This window comes from Nematolebias whitei, chromosome 4, assembly GCF_014905685.2.
Source record: "Nematolebias whitei isolate Nwh7 chromosome 4, NemWhi1, whole genome shotgun sequence".
Lineage (NCBI taxonomy): Eukaryota > Metazoa > Chordata > Actinopteri > Cyprinodontiformes > Rivulidae > Nematolebias > Nematolebias whitei.
The window spans coordinates 5,318,577-5,332,059 of NC_056501.1; the positions used below are offsets into that span (position 1 = coordinate 5,318,577).

Below are 13,483 nucleotides of genomic sequence, written 5' to 3' on the forward strand. Positions count from 1 at the left end.
AGATCAAATGCGAATGTTCTGAAATCTGCCTTGCTCCCAGATCACTTCAATACATTTTCTAAAAGGTATTTTCCCAGTTTACTGCAGGACTACAGCTGAGACCAGCTGAACAGCAGGCAAAGGTTATGAAAAGTCACAAACTCGGTTTAAAATCACGAATAACCAAATCGTCTGAAATGAGCTTTTAACCGCATTTAAAACAATCTCACGTCAAGGATAATTTACCTCTTTACTCATGAGGTTGCATGCTGTCAGCAGCTCATCAGCTACTTGAATTGGCTCACTTCTGGCTGAGATTTAAATGTTTATACGTCCTTTATCCCCAAATACTTAAAAAAAACTTCCAGATCATTCTTTTACTCAGTTTTCTGATGAAAGTCACCTTTAAACAGCTTCTTTTTAAAGAATAATTAAAGTTCAAAGGTGACACCACTAAGATTTCCTGATTCTTGCTCAATAATTCAGGTAGAATAGTCCAACAAAGTTAAGTCAGGTCCTCTGGACGGTTTCTTTATGTTGAAATATTTCGTCTTTCATCCAAAAGACGTCATCAGTTTGAGGAGCCACAACAAACTCAGTCTTATAAACTGTTGGATAAAAATATCCTCTCATTATCTACTTAATCAGATAAGCCACACTTGACGACAAGGGCAGACGGTCATGAACCAGGCTTATACTGATGTTCAAAGTTACCGTATTTTCCGCCGTACACGTTGCACCGCCCTATAAGTCGCATCAGTCTAAATATGTCTAATAAAGTGGATAAATCCATAAATAAGTCGCTTTGCAATATAAGTCACATCTGTTACGCATCACTGCTGACAACCCAGAAATGTGGGCCCGTGTTGTGCCAAAAATCGATTGGCTGTCAAATGGTGGCCGCGGGAGCGTGCACGGGCGGAGTTTAACAAGAATTTAACAGGATTAACACTTAAAAACAATTATTTGTTTGCTCAAAATTATAGTAAAGGATTGTCTCAGTCTAACTTTTCCTTAATAAATGCACTTCGAGGGTCAAATCTGCTGCATTTTCAAAAGCTGCATGAGCGTGCACGGGGGGACTTGCTGTCAGTTTCTTTGAAATTTAACCAGATAACCACCTTAAAACAATTATTTGTTAGCTCGATTTTATAGCACAGGTGTGTCTCAGTTGAACTTTTACTTAATAAATGCACTTCAATGATCAAGTCAGCTGCATTTCGCGGAGGCAGCGTAGCAATATGAAGCTGATTTGACGGTTGCTCCAAGCGAGCTGGACGAAGGTGGCAGTCTATGGCAAGCCGATTGTGTCATTAATAGCCACTTTTACCTATTACATGACACAACGGCATGCCATACTACTCAAGTGCCATCTAGCGGCTGAAAATGGTAGTGTTCAATATTTTTAATCACAACGAATGAAAACGGTCATATCTCAGCCAAAAATTGGTTCATAAATATGGGCAAAATCCATAAATTTGTCACTTCGGCGTATAAGTCGCAGGGTATGTAAATTATGCAAAAAACTGTGACTTATAGACATAAAAATACGATACATGCTTAGAACCCCGTCATGAGAATCTGCAACATGCAGTGTACAAGGTGTTTTTATACACGCTTATCAGCACGATGACCTCGGCCTCTCAGACTCGGCGGCGTCAGGTGCCTGCAGGCTCCTCTCTGAACTCACACACATAGTTCAACATTAATTTAACATTAGCAGTGATAACACCTTTACCAAAATTCCCTTGACATCAAAAGCCCCTTCCCATAGTGGGCCACCCAGTTTGATGGTGCTCAAATGGTTTCTGGAGTCCACCCTCTCCCCTGCCGACTCTTTTGAGGCAGCCATGGACGAAGTGTTTCAAAACATCCTGATTCGTGCTCAATAATTCTGAGCATGGAGTTTGTTGTTGCTCCTCAGACCGATGAAGTCTTTTGTTTGAAAGACGACGCGTTTCAACAAAAAGAAACCATCCAGAGGACCTGACTTCACTTGTTGGACCAATAAGATTGTTTCATAAAAGTTAATAAAGTTGGGATTTAATTTCTGAGTGTCTGTCACTGTCATTTTTTTTATGTTTTCTATTTCTGTTTGTAAAATACTATAAAATGTCTATTTGATTTTATTTTGCTTGTCTATTTGCTCCATCCACCTCCTTACTTGTGGTTATCTTGCACGCTCGTCTCCTGTATTTCTTCCACTTCACAGTTCCTTTCATCCTCGTCCACTTAGCCCGTCATCTCATTTATTCTGAGCCTTCAAAATGAGCACTTTGGCTCCCCACCCCCGCCTCCCTTCGCTCCGTGCATTTCTTTCTCTCCGGCTCAGCCGTAAATTGTTCGGTATTTACAGTATGTGGCCGGACGCCAGGTTTCCATTAGGTGCTCTGTTCCCCGGACACGGCGCCGGTGGCCTGGGATGTGTTACTTCTGGATGGAGTGGGGGGTAGGGGGTATGCAAGAGGATAGAAGAGGAAGTCCAACGGAGGGGAAGAAGAAGTACTAGAACTGATATTTAAGTCGGAGTGTTTGATGGAGGGACGGTAAGAGGGTCAGGCGAGGATAGACGAAACAGAGAAGATTAGGGGGAAGAAATAAAACATGGAGGAAGTGTCTTCACCTGCTGGATATTCTTCCCTTCTTTTGGTTTACTAAGCTGAGGTCAAGTTTAGGGAAGTATCGGAAACTTCCTGGTGTATACAGTTTACATATTTTACAGTAACCAGACAACCTTTACGACTTCCTGGAAAACCTGATCTCTCCCCTCTTCATCTTTGTGCATGAAGATTGTAATAAGAGAAAGCTAAGTGGGGGGAGGACAGGAAGGCAGCGATGCTGAGATACCAGAGATAACAAACTGGGCCATGGAGGGGATATGAGAGCAGATCAAAAAGGATATGAAAGAGAGATGGAGTGAGGGAAAAGATGAGGTGAACGTAGGGGAAGGAGAAAAAAAAAACATCAGGAAAGTGCTGAAAGTAAAGAAAGAACTGACGGAGACTGAAAGGGGTAGAAGGTTTTGGATCCTTCTTATCTGCTTTATCTCCTCCGGTTGTTCTCTCTCTCTTCGTCCGTCCTTCCAGCTGTTGGCAGACTCACTCTGTTGTTGTTCGCTCCGTCCAGAATCTCCCCGATCCACCCCAAACCTCCCAGCTCCTCCAAAAATGCTTTTAGATTTCTCCTCCGTCCTTCAGCCGAAGCCTGGAAGGACCAGAGGTTCTTTGCAGTTCACTCTGAAGGTTTTAGAAACACGAAGCATCTGGGAGCAGAACGTCTTTCAGCTTTTTGTGCTTTTATTTTCAGCTTCTTTCTGCTACTTTTAACCTTTTTAATGACACTTATTGAGCTTTTTTGTCATATTTTTCTACTACTTCTTTGTGTTGTTTTTGTTTTAGTTTGTTGTTTACCTAATTTTAGCTTTTTTACACGCTTTACACCTTATTTCAGTTTCAACTCAAGTATTTTTCTACATATGTAGTTAAAATTTGTTGTGTTCGAGAGAGATCCTGAAGGCTAAGTAAAAAATCAAGTTGTTCCATTGTTTCAGAGATTATTGTATTTTTTTTTTCCTCACTCGCTCTCAAGCAAGACGGATGCTTTTCTTCCCTCTCTCGTCCTCCTCCTGCTTTTCTGCTCTCTGTCTTGTGTATTGGAGCTTCTATTTACACATCTTCCGAATCGTAAACTACTGTCATGGATCTGGTCAGCTGGACTTGCACTGCAATCGATAACATGTTTTCAACCAAGCAACAGGGTCCTGGAGAGCCCTCATGCCCCACTGAGACGCACGCGGAAGGGTATGACATGGATCCATGCGGGGTTTGGAAGTTGATGTGCCTTTCCATAATGTCTCAGGAGGATGCTGAAGATGTTTATATAATTGGAATCATGAAAGCAGTGTTTCTTCGGATACCTGTGTTATCGGCTATTAAAGAAGACGGCGGAAGCAGTTTTGTCCATGGCAAAGCTGTCGACCTTGTGTGAAGGTTTGGTTCATGCTTCGAGCACTCAACATCAGCTGAATTATGAGCTAAACCGTAAGATGGAAGCAATTTGTGAGAATCGCAGGCCACTTGCGGCTTCTGGGATTCGCCATCATGTTGGGGACAACCTTGGATGGAGCTACTAATCACGGACCAGTGGAATGCCCACAAATCTGTCTTATCTTGGAAATCGAAAGTACCAACGAAACTCAAAGGCTGACAAGAAATAACAGTCTGCCTGAAAAAAAAATCAACAACTGTGGCTTATCTGAATCTGACTCCCCTGTTCGGCTTCGAAGCAGGCTGACTTATCAAATTTCTCCTGGGATATGTGTAAACTGAGAAGGGTCTGTCTATCGCAACCCCCCCGAGAACTTCTGTGAATGCTCATCAGAGCTGTACCGGCTGACACCAACATCTTAACAGGACAATGGTGCTATGTGGAAGGGCTTCATGGACAAATCTCACCATCTTGTTGTCAAATGCAAATGTAATGTGTTTATAAATGTGCTTGTTGATAGAGTTTTTTTCTTAAATCATGTCCTGACAAGGACAAGGTGTGAAGAGATCTTTTTTTTGTAATTCCACTATCCTTCCTCATGGCCTTTTCCTGTTTTCTATCTAAAAAAATAAGGGGTCATGCTCTTAAGGAGCAGCAACGTGCACTCTGCCCATCTTTCGGATGACTGTATGAGCATGTCACTGTATTTAAGTGCAATGATAATAAAGCTTATTCTGATTCTGATTTCATGTAAACTTTAGCTTGTTCAGCACTTTTCAGCCAAATTCAGCAATAAGCGTTCACAAGAACAAAACAAATTTTCTAGTTTTATTAAATATGTTTATTTTCCAGCACCAGATATGAGAAGGTATCAAACATATATTTAAAAAAACCCAGCATCTCTTGTGTTGGTTAGAAAAATATCTCATGTACCACTGGAAGGATCTTATTAAAATTTTCAGAAAGTAATGATTTGATCTGCAGCTGTTTAACTTCTGGAGTTAACCCAATTCAAGATGGATGCCACTGCTAATTAAATATAGCCAACAGAAAGTGGCTATAACTCAGACTATTTTACTAATATTGAGCTAAAATCTGTTGTTGTAGTAGCTGAAATAATTCACAACACGACTGTGGAGCAGTGGTAAGGCAGCTGTTTTGGAACCTGAAAGTCACATGTTCGATTCCCCGCCATTCCTATGCATTCTTGAGCAAGACACCTATTCTCTGAGTGGATGGACGTAATCTACCGCACTAGACACGACACAGTTTAGATTGTGCTGTGTTTTGACAGAATTTGGTAAATCCTACATTTAACTGTAGAGTTCTGCATCTAGTCTTTTAGTTTTAACTACTACCATTTTTACTTCTGTTTTCATCCACCGTCGCAGATCGAAGAGAGGAAATGGAAGTACTCTCCCTTCCATTGGTGTTAGAATCATTTGTAATGTGAGGGGGGCACACTGGTGGGTATTTTATTCTGAAATTTTGGAATAACGTAAATGCCATTTCCTGCCATTTCTGGTGTATGCGTTAAGCTAGTGTGCAACACCGAGGTGTCTCCCCCTCCTCGCCCCATCCCATCCACAAAAAAAACAAAAAAAAACAGACGATACGATCATCCTGCCAAGCAGCGAGTTGTTGTAGGTAACCAGGAAAACCCGGAGTGGACTTTTAGTGGTTTAAGTATTCTCCTATTAATCAAGTGGAATGGATTTGTTCACAAAGAATAAAGAGTGCTGAGTGAACTAATATTTCATGGTAAATGGGAGGGGGGAGGGGACAAATGAATATTTTTAAAATGTGAAGGGGGCATGTCCTCATCACATATAATTGATGTGTTGCCTGTGCTCCATCAGTCCGGTTCATCTTGTAAGCTGGATAACTTGAAAAACAAGTGAGGTACTGACTTCCATTTTGGTGTGTGGCTGCATCTAAAGCGCCCTGTCAAAAATTGGATTGCCACGTCAATATCCAAGGTGACCACGCCACATATATGTAAACCAGCCACCTTTGTTCATTTGAGGAAACTATACTTTCTAGTTTTTATATTGCTGGAGTGGCTGAAGAATAATCTATGGTGACCAAGGCCCACGTGGCCACCTCCGGGCTCTGCCATTGTTCCTGGTGGTGAATAAAATTAAAATGCTCCCTCCGCTCAACAGGATCTGTCACTATGCGCCGCCTTAAGCAAAAATAAATAAATAAATCTTCCTCTGTTCTTCTCTACAGTGTAAGTCCTCGCCACTTTAATATCTTGCACCAACACATTCTCTGTTCTGTTCCAGTCAAGAAAAACATGCATCTCAAAAACTACAAACATTCACAATTCAAATCCCTCAGCAACATTTTTTAACCAGAAATTACTTGTCAAACCTTTGTCCTAATTGTATCTCAGATATGTAAAAGTGGAATAATTATAAAAACCATCATTTGAAAACAATGAATACTTTAAACATTTTCTATCAAATTGCTCGGATAAAGGTTTTAGTCGAACCCTTTTGTTACCAGCTCCTTCAGGTTAACGATTTAGAACATGCTTTATTGCAAAACCGTCCCTTCCTGAATTTGTGACTATTTGTTTGCAATGTTGTGTTCACAGATATAAGTATTTTTAAATGTAGACATAAAGCAGGAGTTTCTTTCAGTCTCTCATCACTCACCTGTTCATGGCGTCCCTTTATCTTGTATCTTGTGATATTTTGGTTCAAATCTTAAAAGGTCTCCATCAGCATTTTGCAGTAGAAGTAAATGTACCCCATGTCCCCTCCCTCCAGGTGCTTTGGTCAGATGTTGGGGGGATGGCAGAAGTGAAGCTGAAGCTGAAACAGGCCGTGGAGTGGCCCCTGAGGCACCCCGAGGCCTTCACCCGAATGGGCATCCAGCCTCCTAAAGGAGTCCTGCTCTATGGTCCCCCAGGTTGCTCCAAGACTATGATAGCCAAAGCGCTGGCTAATGAAAGTGGGCTCAACTTTCTGGCTGTTAAAGTAAGTGGTCTTCATCAAATTACTTGTTTTTTTTCTCGTCGATTGACTTTTTTTTTGTCCGTCCAGGTAAGATTTTTATTTAATTTTATTTATTTATTTATTTATTTATTCAAATTTAGCTGCATTTTCCTTTTTTCATAGGACGTGGAGAAATTTTTCAAAAAACCCCAAAAGGATTCTGTCTTTTTTTATATTATTGTCCTGGCTGCACTTCTAATGTCGCTCACTTTGATCACTTGTCTCACAAACTGGGCTTGTGTTCCCACCATAACTACGTATTTTCAAGGGTGATAAAGTGGGAGCAATATTTTTTTAATTAAAACACTTTTTTTGTGCGTGTTCATAGAAAGTTAACAAAGGCTATAAATGAATTTGCACGTTCCAGAGATATCAGATGTGTTTCCGTCGAGCTGATTTTACCCCGATGAGCTGGAGGAAGAGGGTGGTGTGGCTGTAAAGCTTCCTCTGCACAGAGCTTCCTCTTCTGACCTTTGACCTCATGTTTGTCCTCTCTCATTCATCACCCCATCCTCTCTGCCCACCCCCCACCCCTCCCGCTGTCACCCTCACCTCCTCCTCATCCAGGACGTGTTGACAGAAGCTGATTGATTGCCCTGTTGAATTGATGATTGGTGAATATTTAGAAAAGACAGGAAGTCAAGACAGAAGCTCTCAGCGAGCATCATTAAGGAAATGTCAGTGCAAATTAGAACCATTTTTTTTATTTATGTTTCATCAAGAAGATTTTAGAGTTCACTTAGAGAAACTTCCCTTTTTTAAAAAAGGATAAAAACTTATTTTCATTTACCACCTAATTAAATTCATGTTCTGGTCTTGTGTAAAATCTGAACTTCAGACGAGCCTTTTTATGACCTCCTTTAAGTAAAAAAAAATTAAAAAATAAAAATATATATACTAAATTCAAAACAAAATGCACTAATTTATTGTACTTGTTTGCAATAATTTTTAAAATGACTTTTGCTTGGTTGTTGTTATAACTTGGATTTAGGACAAACAATTAAACTTCAACCATCATTTATGGGGGAGTGGTGGTGCAGAGGTTAAAGAAGGAGGGCCTGTGATTGTAAGGTCGCCAGTTCAACTCCCCGTACTGACAACATCAAAATACGGGGTATAGGAACAACATTTAAAAGCCTAGAGGGCCCTCTAGCGGCTGCAACTGGTAATGTTTACTGGTTCATGTCTATGATTAAACATTTCAAAGTCAAATAATGGGTTATAAATATGTGGAAAACGTATATTAGTCGTTTCGGTGTATAAATCGTAGGACTTGCAAATTTTTTGCAAAAAAGTGTGACTTATACTCCGGAAAATACGGTAGCAAAACCCCACAGAGACGGTGGACATCGGTGCACCGCTTATTTATATAGTGTACATTTAGAGCTACCATCTTTATTTCCAATTTTCTGCTCATTTTGGAGATCTTGTTATTTGAAGCAAATCCAGAGTTGTTGTGTAATAGCTCTGCAACAAGGTAAAAGTTATCACAAAGAGAATCTGATCTATTAAGGGGCATAAAAAACATCCTGTCCCTCCTGCTGAAAGCCACTCTCAGCCATCCGCAATAACCGTATCAGGTTTTTCCAGTGCAGCGGTTGCTTTGACAAGGATACGTTATCCCGATTTAAATGCAGATACTTTAAGGCTCAGCCGGTTTCCTCTGTGTTAAAGAAAGCCCTATTATCATCTTGTCAGTTTCAGTTTCCTCCCTTCAGCCGTTAAAACATCCGCAGATGCATACCTGCGCAGCCTGTATCTCTACAGCGTCTGTGGGTTCTAAACTCGCAGCGTTCAGCCGTTTGGCCTGGGAGTAATGAGCCAACCTGCACACTTACTGCAGGAGACAAAAGGGCTGGAAGTTAAGTGTCGTCTCCTCCGTCGACCCAGAGGTGTTGACAGAGCAGACTGCGGCGGAGGAAGTTCTTCTGAAGACCGAGGGGATGTTTATGTGTTCTGACTGAGGGCGGTTAAAAACTTTGGAAGAACAGGACCAAGAGGGTACAGAAGGTTTAAGGGGGTGAAGTTAATAAGAAAAAAGTGCAAATACAAAATGGTTCAGTTGCAGAGTTTTTGTCACGTGTTTGCGCTCTACTTACCAATATATATATATATATATATATATATATAAAGATTGAATTACAGTGTTTTTTGTAGCTATAATATGTCTTGATTTCCCTGTTTTTAAATGTTTCATTTAAAACAAACTTCCTTTTAAACTTTCAACGACACGTTTTTAAAATGATCTCTATTTTTCTCTTGATATAAAAAAAGCCAAACCAGAAAGAAATGGCTACAAACTTGTTGGCCAAATGAGATTGAGGAGAAGCTTTTTCTGTTTGTTTGTTTGTTTGTTTAATCTAAACAACCCTGACCCATTGAGTACCCCGGTAGACCCCCAGAGGTCTGCTATGGTGTTCGGTACTGGGCCGTCAGGAACAGATCCTTTAATTCAGTTTTCATTTCAATTTATCTAGCACCAAGTCACAACAGAACTTATCTCAGGGCACTGAACAGAAACATTCACATTCATACAAAAGCCAATTAGAAAAAGTTCTCTATCTAAGGAAGCAGCAGATTTTGTTGCATCTTCACTTCATCAATCTCCCATCCTGAGCAAGCACAAAGGCGACAGTGGAAAGAAAAACTCCCTTTCCACAGGAAGAAACCTTTAGCAGAACCAGGCTCAGGACGAGCAGCCATCTACTTTGACCGGCTGTGTTTAGAGGACAGGACGCAGGTGTAGGTGCAGGTGTGGGTGCAGGTGTAGGTGCAGGTGCAGGTGTAGGTGCAGGTGTATCTCCTATTGAAAGAAAAACAAAAAAAAAACATGTTAAGAATAGAAAAAAATTACAAATACAAACAGGTACAGTAAGTAAAGACAGCAGCAGAGTGAGGAAATGTGGTCAGTTTGTCTTCCAGCAGTCGAAGCTGCAGCATAACTAAGGGATAGCGCAGGAAACTCAAGCCGCCTAACTATAGGAATTATCAAAAAGGAAAGTCTTAAGTCCAGTCTTAAAACTGGACAATGTGTCAGCCTCACGGAGAGAAACTGGAAGTTGGTTCCACAAGAGAGGAGCCTGATAACTGAAAGATCTTCCTCCCATTCTGTTTTTTGGAAGCTCTAGGAACCACAAGTAAACCCGCAGTCTGAGAGCAAAATGCTCGGTTAGGAAAATATGGAACAATAAGATCTGTAATATAAGATGAAAGCAGAAAATTAAAGGTCATCCAGGTTTTTGTCTTTTAAGACATGCTTGTAAGCAGCTGATTGGATTCATTGGGTTTCATGGACAAATATAACTGAGTATCATCAGCATAACAATGAGCTCCTGTAAGGTTTGCACTTAGGTCTTTATGAAAAAGGTTTGTAGGCTCAAACATCCAGGTAGAAAGCAATAGAAGGTTAAATCATTTGGTCCAGATGAAATGATTTAACCTTCTTTTGAGGTCTTTATGGATCAGACTATTCTTCTGATCTCCAAATAGCAGACAGCAGCCCAGATCTGGATCCAAGTGAAGTCCGATCTGGACCCAGATCAGTAACTATATTTACTTGTGCATCTTTTCTTACATTTACATTAATTCACATGTATACATATGAAAATCTTTGCCTAACAGTGGGGGTTCTTACCTACAAGGATTTAAATTAGATGTATTTTATTTACAAAGGTTCTCTAGTTTAGAATGTTTTTTGCAGTAAAACAAAACATCACTTTGGAATGAATATCACTTCAATATTTTTATAAAATAAAATTGCTTGTCATGCTGGACGTCAGTTATCCTAAACCGTGGCATCTTTTCTTTTAGGGTCCAGAATTATTGAGCAAGTATGTTGGAGAGTCTGAACGAGCCGTTAGAGAGGTACGTCCACAGCATTCCCTGTTTGAGTGATTTTTACCAGGTATAAAGAAATTATTATTACCTGGTTGTTGAGTTTTTAGTCAAATGAAGCGTCTCACTCTGAATGTTTGCAGTTTAGACGTCATTTAGGTGATGACCCGAGTTCTGATTTTAGCCATTTATGAGCTGTATTTCCTCTGTCTGCGCACGCTTCTGTGCCGGAGTGATTCATCAGTCCTGTTGAGTACTTGTTGTTTTCATCACAGCTGTTGTTGCTGATTCTCTGCGTGCAGGTGTTTCGGAAGGCGAGGGCGGTCGCTCCCTCCATCGTCTTCTTTGATGAGATCGATGCTCTGGCCAGCGAAAGAGGAAGGTACGCAGAGTTTGTTTGTGCAAAAAGTGGAACTAAACACAGAAATAACGGAAATTAACGGCAAACAAATCTAAAAGCATCTTAATAACTGTGCCCTTTATTAAAGTTTCTTATAGAATCATGTGAAGGCTGTTTACCTGGGTTTTAGTCTTGTACATTTATTACAATCTAACTACGGTACTCCGTTGTACTTTGTTCTTTTTTTAATTAGTTATGTCAAAATGTTCAGCTCATTCAGGAAATGGGTGCTATGACTTTTGGTTTTTGTAACTTTTATACTTAATTTACAAATATTTTCCCCATAAAAATACACAGACATGTCTTCAATCACATCGCCTTTCAAATCTGCTTCTGCTTTGTTTTGTTCTGCTCCTTGTGCTACTTTTAGCTTTTACCTAATTGTTTGCTACTTTTTTTCCCCCATGCTATGCATTTTGTAACTTTTAGATCACTTTTTGATACAATTAGCTTCTAGCTAGTCTTTTGGGATTTTAATTTGTCTTTTGCTATGTCAGAATTTATCTAATTGCTTGATACTTTTAGTTTTGGCTGGGTTCTGCTACTTCAAGATTTTAGCTAGCCTTTTGGTTTTAAAGCTTCTAGTTATAGTTCTCATTATAGAATTATAGTTATAGTTCTAATTGTCTCCTACTTTTGGCTTTTGGTTATATTCTGCTCCTTTTACAATTGAGCAACCCATTTGATTCTTTTAGCTTCTACTTAACTTTTTTTTTCTTCTAGCTTTTAGCTTTTAGCTAGCCCTTTGATGGTTTAGCTAGTATTTTGCTACTTTAGCTTTTAGCAAATTATCTACTTCTGGCTTTTGGTTACATTCTGCTCCTTTTACAATTTAACAAACCTTTTGATTCTTTTAGCTTCTACTTATTATTTTGATCTGTTTAGCTTTTAGCTAGCCTTTTGCTACTTTCACCTTTTAGCTTGCTTTTTTATTTTTAGCTAACCATTTGATACATTTAGCTTCCACCTAGCTATTTTTATGTACTTTTATATAGTTTTTTTTTCTTATTATTATATTTTGTTACCAGTACTGTTTTTCCACCATTCCTCTGCTTTTATTTTAGTCTTTAATAATAATAATAATTTATTACATTTGTACAGCAATTTACATTTTACAGTCTCAAAGTGCAACAATATAAAACCCCTAGAGATAATAAAACATGGACTAAAAATTGTAAAAACTTAAAAAAAACTACAAACGGCAGGATTAAAAATACCTTTAAGCACTATAAAATCCTTCAAATGAAAAGGTCTTCAGCCCTTTCTTAAAACTTTCTGTAGTCTGGGGTATCCTTAGATGGTCGGGGAGGGTGATCCACAGACGAGGAGCAGCAGAGCAAAAGGTCCTGTCACCCATGGTGTCGCCCGTGGTGTCGCCCGTGGTGTCGCCCATGGTGTCGCCCGTGGTGTCGCCCGTGGTGTCGCCCATTGTGTCGCCCGTGGTGTCGCCCATTGTGTCGCCCATTGTGTCGCCCGTGGTGTCGCCCGTGGTGTCGCCCATGGTGTCGCCCGTGGTGTCGCCCATTTTGTCGCCCATTGTGTCGCCCATGGTGTCGCCCATTGTGTCGCCCATTGTGTCGCCCGTTGTGTCGCCCGTGGTGTGGCCCATTGTGTCGCCCATTGTGTCGCCCATGGTGTCGCCCATTGTGTCGCCCATTGTGTCGCCCGTGGTGTCGCCCGTGGTGTCACCCGTGGTGTCGCCCATTGTGTCGCCCATGGTGTCGCCCATTGTGTCGCCCATGGTGTCGCCCATGGTGTCGCCCATGGTGTCGCCCATTGTGTCGCCCATGGTGTCGCCCATGGTGTCACCCGTGGTGTCGCCCGTGGTGTCGCCCATTGTGTCACCCGTGGTGTCGCCCGTGGTGTCGCCCATGGTGTCGCCCATGGTGTCGCCCATGGTGCATAGTTTTGTCTATGGAGGGCGAAGCTGATAGGACTTTGTGGAGCAGAGGGATCATGTTGATGTCTGAGCAGTGAGCACTTTTTTATCTACTTTTAGCTTCTACATATCGTTCTGCTAGTTTTGGTTTTTAATTAGGCTTTTGTTTATTTTAGTTTTTAACTATGTTTTTTTTTTTTTTAATTTAGCTACAGTTCTGATTGTTTTCACTTTTAACTAGCCTTATGCTATTTTTAACCATCAGCAAATCATTTGCTAGTTTTAGATTTTAGCTAGCCCGTTGTTTGCTTCTTTGAGCTTTAGCATTTTAGTTTCAGCAAGACCATCAGCACTCTGCATTCTCAGTATGCGTTTGCAAGAAATGACATTTCTCTAGTT

The 13,483-nt window shown here is 40.6% G+C and overlaps 1 protein-coding gene across 1 annotated transcript in view; it reads left to right on the forward strand.

Moving 5' to 3' along the window:
- spata5 (spermatogenesis associated 5) overlaps positions 1-13,483 on the forward strand; it is a 64,652-nt gene that overhangs the window by 35,734 nt on the left and 15,435 nt on the right. The window contains exons 12-14 of the mRNA XM_037675474.1: positions 6,744-6,953; positions 10,782-10,835; positions 11,108-11,187. Coding sequence (XP_037531402.1) covers positions 6,744-6,953; positions 10,782-10,835; positions 11,108-11,187 — 344 coding nt within the window. The remainder of the gene's footprint in view (positions 1-6,743; positions 6,954-10,781; positions 10,836-11,107; positions 11,188-13,483) is intronic.